A 7,966-nucleotide genomic window follows, 5' to 3' on the forward strand; every position below is an offset into this window, starting at 1 on the left:
ATAGGGGGTGTCGGAGGGGGAAGCGTGCCTTGCCGAGGTAGTGGAGGAAGCGCTCGGCGGCGAGGGAGACGGAGACGATGACGAAGCAGACGGCGGCCACGACCCAGGTGGGCGTGTGCTCGAGGGACGCGTCGTCCATGCCTCCGCCTCGATCTTCTTCTTCTGCTGCTGCTGCTGCGGAGGCGGCTTGGCAACCATGGCTGGGTTCGGGTAAGGTGGCGTGCGGTTAAAGGGGGGTGGGGGCAAGGCGAGCGGCGGCGGGAGCGGCAAGGAAGGAATCGGCCTGTCGCTGCGCTGCCTTGCCGACCGCGGCCACCGGCTGGATTCCATCCCCGCGCTCGTGCGCTCTAGCTAGTGGCTAGTGCCGTGCTTGCTCCTGGCTAGCACGCTGTGCGCGCGTGGGGAAGGGGACGGACGGGGGATGCTTTGCTTCGGCCGCCGGTCTTCTCGTGCCCCGAGGCGCCAAGCTGCCGGCTGACGGACGGTCCATTCCTTCCGGTGGCAGAACGAACCACGCCTGCGCGTATCCGCTGGGTCATGAGGCATACCATGGGCCGGCATGGCCCGGCCCACCATAAACGAGCCGCCGCACAGAGCACGGCCCGCGGAGGGGAGCGGCGAAATTAAGGGATACGGGAGTTTCTCTGTGGTCAGAAGAGAGAATTGGTTGGAAGGTGCACCAGGTCCTTCAGATCATACTGTAGAGGAGAAGTCATGGAGTTCTTTGTAGAAAGTTGACCTTCCAAGAAAGGTTCGCAATTTTCTGTGGAGGCTAGCGCATCACTCAATACCCTTTGAAGATGTCCGCCACAAGAGAAAGATGTCTGATTTCGATCGCTGTCAGTTGTGTGGTGTGAAGGACTCGTGGAGACACTATTTACTCCAATGTTCCATGTCGAGGTGTGTCTGGGCATTAGCTGATGAAGAACTCGTTGAGCACATGTATGCAACAACCGAACCGAGTGCAAAACAATGGATCTTCTCCATGATTGAAGTTTTACCACATGCGAGTTTGGTTAATGGAGAGGCCTAGGAAGGGGACGACACGGAGCCGGGGAAGACGCGGCAGTGGATGCCCACGCGGAGAGGAGTACGAGGGTTCACTGGTTCGGCTGCGCTGCCATCGCCGCAGAATAACAGGGGGTGTGGGTGAGTGGAGTGGAGGGATGGCCTAGCCAGCGGTGGGAGTAGTATGGGGGCGGTGAGGCCTCCGCGGTAGCACAGCCGGCCACGGGAGGGAGGAGCAGGCGGCACGACCGGCGGCTGGAGCAAGAAGACCAGAGGTTGAAGAAGCACTACGGCCGTTGGATGGACATCGTGCGGTCACTCGAGCTAGAATCGTGCATATTGACTAAGTTGACAAAGCCTTCCGTCCCCGTCAAATTAGTAGGCCCACTATACTGGGTCCCAGCTAGTAGGGGTAGTATTCATTTTTTTGTGCGCAATAAGGAGGCACTTCCTTGCGTGGGAAGATATAGCTGGTGGGTCCGAGCTGTTAGCGGCGGTAACATTTTTTTCGCGAAATACAGAGGCCCTTTCGGTGGGTCCCAGATGTCAGGTGGAGGAATCATGATTTTGCGCGTAATAAGGAGGCATTTCCTTGCGTGCGGCCGTGGACCCAGCTGTCAGCCTCTCCACGTGTAGTCCACTTTAGATGCGTCGGTCATTGACCATGTGGACCATGCCACGCCGAGAGCACCAGGGCGGTGGACGACGGCGAGGCCTAGGAAGGGAATGACACGGAGCCAGGGAAGACTCGACAGTTGTTTCCCACGCGGAGGGGAGTACGACTGTACGAGGGTTTACTGGTTCGTCTACCGTTGCCGGAGAATAACAGCAGGTGTGGGTGAGTAAAGGGATGGCTAGGCCAGCGATGGGAGTATGATGGGGCGGTGAGGCCTGCGCGGCAGCACAGCCGACCGCAGGGAGGAGGGAGCAGGCAGTCCTGCCGGCGCTTGTTTGAGCGGCTAGAGCAGGAAGAGCAGAGATTGAAGAAGCACGACGGCCATTGGATGGACATCCAACAGTCACTGCTTGTGCGTCAACCTTTTTTTAGGAAAACCTTGAATCTGTGGAAAACAGCATACATGCCATCTACCATTATTTCTAATAATTTACAGCCCATTTGCTAATTCTTACGGGTTTTTTGGAGCCCATATTCTTTTTTTTAGCATTACAACCCATATTGTGGCCATGGTTAAAAAATTATACAAAATTTTGCATATGTCGGTGCGGTCTGAACTGTTTTTAATCCCGAAATTTCGAGTCACATTCAGACTGATTTTAAAAATAAATGTATATCAATATAAAATCCAATAAATTGTCCACGCATAAAAATCAATGCAATTTAAAATCTCGAAATGAAAAAAATATATTTGAAACTAATTACCGTTTTGATGTGTTTTAAAAATGTACAACCCATTTCTCATTACTGATAGGCCATTTCCTCGGCCAGCCGAATGAAGCTCTCCTCGTCTTGAAATATTTGCAGCCCAACAGGCCTGATAAAGAGACTTACTTGACAAATCACAAAAAACTGGACTAGCCATTTTCAGAAAGAAAAAAACTACTGGGCTGGTCTGTGGTAAACATAAAAGAAAATGTTGTCTAGACAGACCAGAGTGTCCCTCACAGCCCAGTTGACACCCTGCTTCCTTCTCAAAAACAAATTAGATAAATGCCACTCCAATTATGGAGATTCATAAAAATGCCATTGCAATTTCCAAACTTTGAAAAACGCCACTGCAGTTTGCAAACTTTGAAAAACGCCACTCCAGACTTCGAAAAACGCCACTGGAAATGGCATGAAATGGCATTTTTCAAAGTTTGGAAATTACAGTGGCATTTCTCGGAAACACCAAATTTGGAGTGGCATTTATCAAATTAACCCAAAACAAAAACAACTGGGCGAGCTGCTGGGTTCCTAGTGTTAGCCGCTCGTTGTGCAATTCTCTCGTTTATTGACTATGTTGACAATGGCATGGGACCCAGATGTCAGAAATCCACTAGGAGGAGCCATTTTTTTATTGGCTTGAAATAAGGAGGCACTTGCTTGCGTACTGCCATGACCTTGGCAGGTCCCTGCTGTCATCCTCTCCACGTACAATCATCTTCTGATTGTGTACGCATCAACTTGGTAGGCCCACAAGTCAGCCTCTAAACTCATGGAGGACAAATACAACCCATTTAAAAAAACAGCTCATTCCATATGTTCAAACAGAAAGTTCAACATTCAGAGCAAAGTAACATGTCTGATCCACATATAGAGTACTGAACTTCCACATTGACAACCATCATAGCCAAGTTAACTATCTACCCCACTAATACTCTAGTAGCATACAAGTACTAACTTACTCTTAGCTAACTAGACGATGCCGGCCGCCATCTGCGGTACACGCTAAACGCCGGCACCGGCGTCCTGCGCCTCGCCTCGGACTTGCCAGAGGTGCGATAGGACATGTTGCTCGCGCGCGTTGGCCCTTTCCATGCCGGCGTGGTCCACTGAAGCTTCGGCTTCCAAGTGGGAAACCCACTTGACGAGTTGGTAGTAAAAATCGGTGTCGCGAATGCATGCGTGCCCGATAGCCTCCAGGGCTATTTGCCGGGTGCCAGCCTCCACGTAGTCGGCCCAGTTGCGGGCACTCTACTCACGACTCAGAGCGTCGGTGCGCTGCTGCTCCATGCCCCGCTGGCGGCGCAAATCAGCGATACGCTGCTCCGTCGCCAGGCGGCCGCGCTCCAACAACTCCTACTCCTCCGCCAGGCGGTCGTGCTCCAACAAGTCCTCGATCTACGCATTGCCATCTAAAGACAGATAGAATGCCTCCTCCCTCCGTCTGCCTTCCGGTGAAAAACCGAACACTAGTTTCGGCGGTGACCGCCTCCAGCGTCGCCTACCGCGGATGGGCGGGGGCATGGCGGATGTGGCGAGCAACGTCGGGCCAGTGGGGGCTTATGAGGATATGGCGAGTTGGGTCACGGTGCCACAGGAGAAGGCCGGGAAACAGTACTTATAGGCGGAAGGTAGCGCGACGGTCATCGGAATTCAATGCATAAGCAGGCATGGCTTAGTGCGCCAGCTTGCCGTGGAAAACTAGAAAAACTGAAATTATGACTGTGTTATCCCGTCCCATCTGGGTCGCACGCCGGCATGGCGGTCAAACGAGTGCACTCGAATCATCTCCCTCCTTGTCAATAATGATTCCACGAATTTAAAAAGCCCGCAACAATTAAAGCGCATCTTTTTTCGCATCAGTTAGCTGCCTTAATTACGGCCGGCTGCATGCATGCACTCAGAATCACTCGCAGCCAGTACGCGGAGCAGCATGCAATGAGTCGCAGCCGAGGGCACGCATGCAGCCACTTAAATCGCTGGAATTAATTAGGCTTAAACTTTTGCATGCCGTTAATTATTGTCATGCCTTGGTCTTGCTTCTTTGCTCACGGGACTGATAAACTCGGACGGAGGGAGTACTTTGGTTGGTGAGAGGTTTGAATTAAGCCCTGCAAACCGGAAAGGAGGTACTAGTACGTGCGTGATCCGCTATTTATTCATGTAGGATCGAGTAGGTCGTTTCTTGAATTGAGCCCTGCAAACTGGAAAGGAGGTAGTACGTGCATGATCCGCTATTTGTCCGTGTAGGATCGAGTAGGTAGGATAGTGTAGCTTGTCAGTTTCTTCATAGGTAGGCATTTTTATTCAAAAAACTGCCACTTCGGATCTTGCGTCACAAATAAAACTGCCAGGAGCGCATTAGTAGGCTAGCTAGTGATCGATCAGTAACTTGTAAACACTGAGCGAACAGAAATAAGTAACTGCTAATGCATCTCAATGATTCACAAATCATATACAAATATGTAGCTCCAAAAGCAAAGATCAGCCACTTCGGATCTTGCGTCGCAACTAAAACTAACTAGTACGATTCCCATTCATAAGATCAACATGTTAATGCATCTCAATGATTCACAGATCATATACAAATATGTAGCTCCAAAAGCAAAGATCTAGAAAAACATCTGTTCTTCGTACTAACATTGATGCTTCTCTTGGCCAACATTCGGTACAGACTGAAAGACAAATTTGTTTGTGAAGTCTACAATTCCTCTTGCAAACGTAAGTGGTTTCACCAACAGCTGGAACCATGAGAATGAACCACACATGAAGGAGGAACATCCACTGCAATATAATTTGGTCTTCTCTCGATCACACCGCGAGACTATTTTCGGAATACAAACTTTAACTTAGGCAAAATGATGCCCATTGTATAATCAGACCAAAGCAATGAAGCTCCTAGTGTTGGCTAATAAATAGTACAGTACTACTTTTCTGCAGTCCATCAAGTGACTATCCAATCTTTCTGTGTCTATTTTCGAATGGCACTGCATAAAGTGACTATACTATTCTCTTTGTAGTTCAACCAAAATTGCGGACACTTTGTTTGTTTGCCAAATAGCAATGGGCAGGCATCTCTGTCTGCACAAATATCAAGCAGCTAGTAAACATATACCACACCTTGTATTTTCGGTTTAAACATGTCTCTTCCGCTTAGCATCTATCATGTTCTGCACTGGACAATCTGATACAGTTATGTTTTGCCATGGACAATTTCATACTGAATTGATTTGCTAGTTCAGAGCAGAAATATAGCGCATATTCTTCATCAGACCAAGGATATCCATGTTCACAGTGATGGAAGAGGATAAATCGATACAACTGAAATTGAGCATCCAATCATTGAATCATATCCTGCACCTCCAATGTAGGTCCACCCTGCCAATAAATTCACATGCAAACCACTAGTATTACTATCTAATGACAGTACAAAAAGAGTAGCAAGATAGTAGCAAACCATGTACCTTCATAATAAATAACTCATAGTGCCACCAATTGGATATAAAGGTTTGGAAGAAAACATGCTCCTAATGTTGAACCAGTTGGACTTTTTGTGCAGTTCCACTAAAATCGAGCATCCATGTTTGCATTGATATTGAAAGTGTGATTACTGTAAAAATGACACTAGTTGAAGCCTGGACTCACAAATATAAGCATTCCAATTTCTTACTGGAAAAGGTAACAAGACTGTTTCTAACCACCTGTTTGAAGGAATAAATAAGGCAACATCGGCTGATGTCAGAAAGGCATATATAGTTCTTTTTGAAAGAATGATCGACTCCTGACCTTTCCTCTTCTTTTAAGCATATTTTGTGCAGCTCAACTAAAATAAAATGCCATCCCCGCCTTGACAATTCAGTGACACTGTACAAAAGGAAATGACTTAACATTACATCATGATGTCAGGTATGTAGTCGACAGGCATTAGAGACAAACATACAGACCTCCTCCAATAACATAATGAACATTAATTTTAACAAAGGTGTGACTAGCTTTACCGGGATAATTTGAGTGAACTCTACACCCTCTGTTCCTTAATATAAGATGTTTTCATGGTTCAATTTAAAGTACCCAAATGTCTAGTATTTAGAAAAATAGGTAGTAGTATTCTTGAGCACATATCTGGGAAAGCTTGCCACACTTTATTTATGTCCATACGCTAATGCAACACCATTCAAATACTACAAATATACAATAATCCAATGGCTGGTGCAACAATAGAGTAGTTAGTTTATTACAGGGTACAGTACAATGGTTTTATTGAACATATTTCAATAAACCCTAGCACTGGAAGATTTCTGTAAGAATTAACAATACAAAATGTAAAGGTAACAAGTTTCAGCATTGGTATACTAGCTGTGCATAAGCATTAAACCAAATACAAAAGTCTGAAGGTAACTAGCATTATTAACTAATGACAGTATAAAAAATTGCAAACCATGTACCTCCAAGGTAAATATCATTTCGAACTCGTGGGGACCCAAAAGTTGCTATCCCAATCTTGATAATCGATCAAACATAAAAACTTGATCGAACGAATCAAGAGAACAGCCGGAGGAGGAGGTGCCCACTCTTGACCTTTCCTCTTGTCTTCATAATTTTTTGCGCAGTTTAACCAAAATAAAATGACATCAGCGCCTTGGCATTTTGGTGACACTGTACAAAAAAATTAACTTATCTCATGAGGTATGTAATCTATAAGCATTAACAGTGCAAAAATCTGAAGGTAGTAACAAGTTTCATCGTTGGTATACTGGCTGTGCAACATCATTAGAGTGCCTTAGCTGAAAAATCTTTAATACATCCACAATCAACAGCTAACCCTGAAATAATCCAGTGACATTAAATGGCATTGCTTAAATTTATCGGTGGCATTAGACTGAGAGCGGCGTTAGTTAAATGTCGCATCACTTTAGCAGTAGCATTGCTTGACTTGACTGATGGCGTTATACTGACAGCAAAAAGTGGCAATAAGAGCATGGGAGGCCCATTCGGACAGTGGGCGCACTAGTACGATGTACCTCCACGGACGCAGAGTGGTGAGGGAGGTATGGTTGCCAAGAGCAACAAATATCCAGGCAGCATATGTGGATTACACTACTAGAAAAACCCCTACTAATGGCGCACCTAGTATGGCCATTAATGGCGCATCTGTGGTGCGCCACTAACAGCACGCCATTAGTAATTTTTACTAATGGCGCACCAGTGGTGCGCCATTAGTATCTGGTATACTAATGGCGCACCACTGGTGCGCCATTAGTATAGGCCACGATGCGCCATTAGTATGCCGCCCAGGGGCCAGGTGCTTTGGATACTAATGGCGCACCACAACTGGATGCGCCATTAGTAACCGCGGCATACTAATGGCGCACTTTCCTGTGATGCGCCATTAGTGATGCGCCATTTTGAATCTAGATCTAGATTGAGATTTTTTGCCCATTTTTTGCTCGTTTTTTTGCTTGTTTTTTGGCACGACAATATTCTCAAATTTTGTTCCTGTTTTTGGATCTTGTTACCATGGTCTTTTGCCAGAGAGGAGTTCGCCGGAGAGGAGGAGGAGGAGGTCGCTGGAGA

The 7,966-nt window shown here is 46.8% G+C and overlaps 1 protein-coding gene across 1 annotated transcript in view; it reads right to left on the reverse strand.

Annotated features, from left to right (window-relative positions):
* LOC119341126 (MLO-like protein 13) overlaps window positions 1-489 on the reverse strand; it is a 7,234-nt gene extending 6,745 nt beyond the window's left edge. The window contains exon 1 of the mRNA XM_037613008.1: window positions 29-489. Coding sequence (XP_037468905.1) covers window positions 29-139 — 111 coding nt within the window. The 5' untranslated portion in view covers window positions 140-489. The remainder of the gene's footprint in view (window positions 1-28) is intronic.
* Window positions 490-7,966: the final 7,477 nt, after the last annotated feature.

The sequence above is a fragment of the Triticum dicoccoides genome, chromosome 7B, assembly GCF_002162155.2.
Source record: "Triticum dicoccoides isolate Atlit2015 ecotype Zavitan chromosome 7B, WEW_v2.0, whole genome shotgun sequence".
NCBI classification, from domain to species: Eukaryota; Viridiplantae; Streptophyta; class Magnoliopsida; order Poales; family Poaceae; genus Triticum; species Triticum dicoccoides.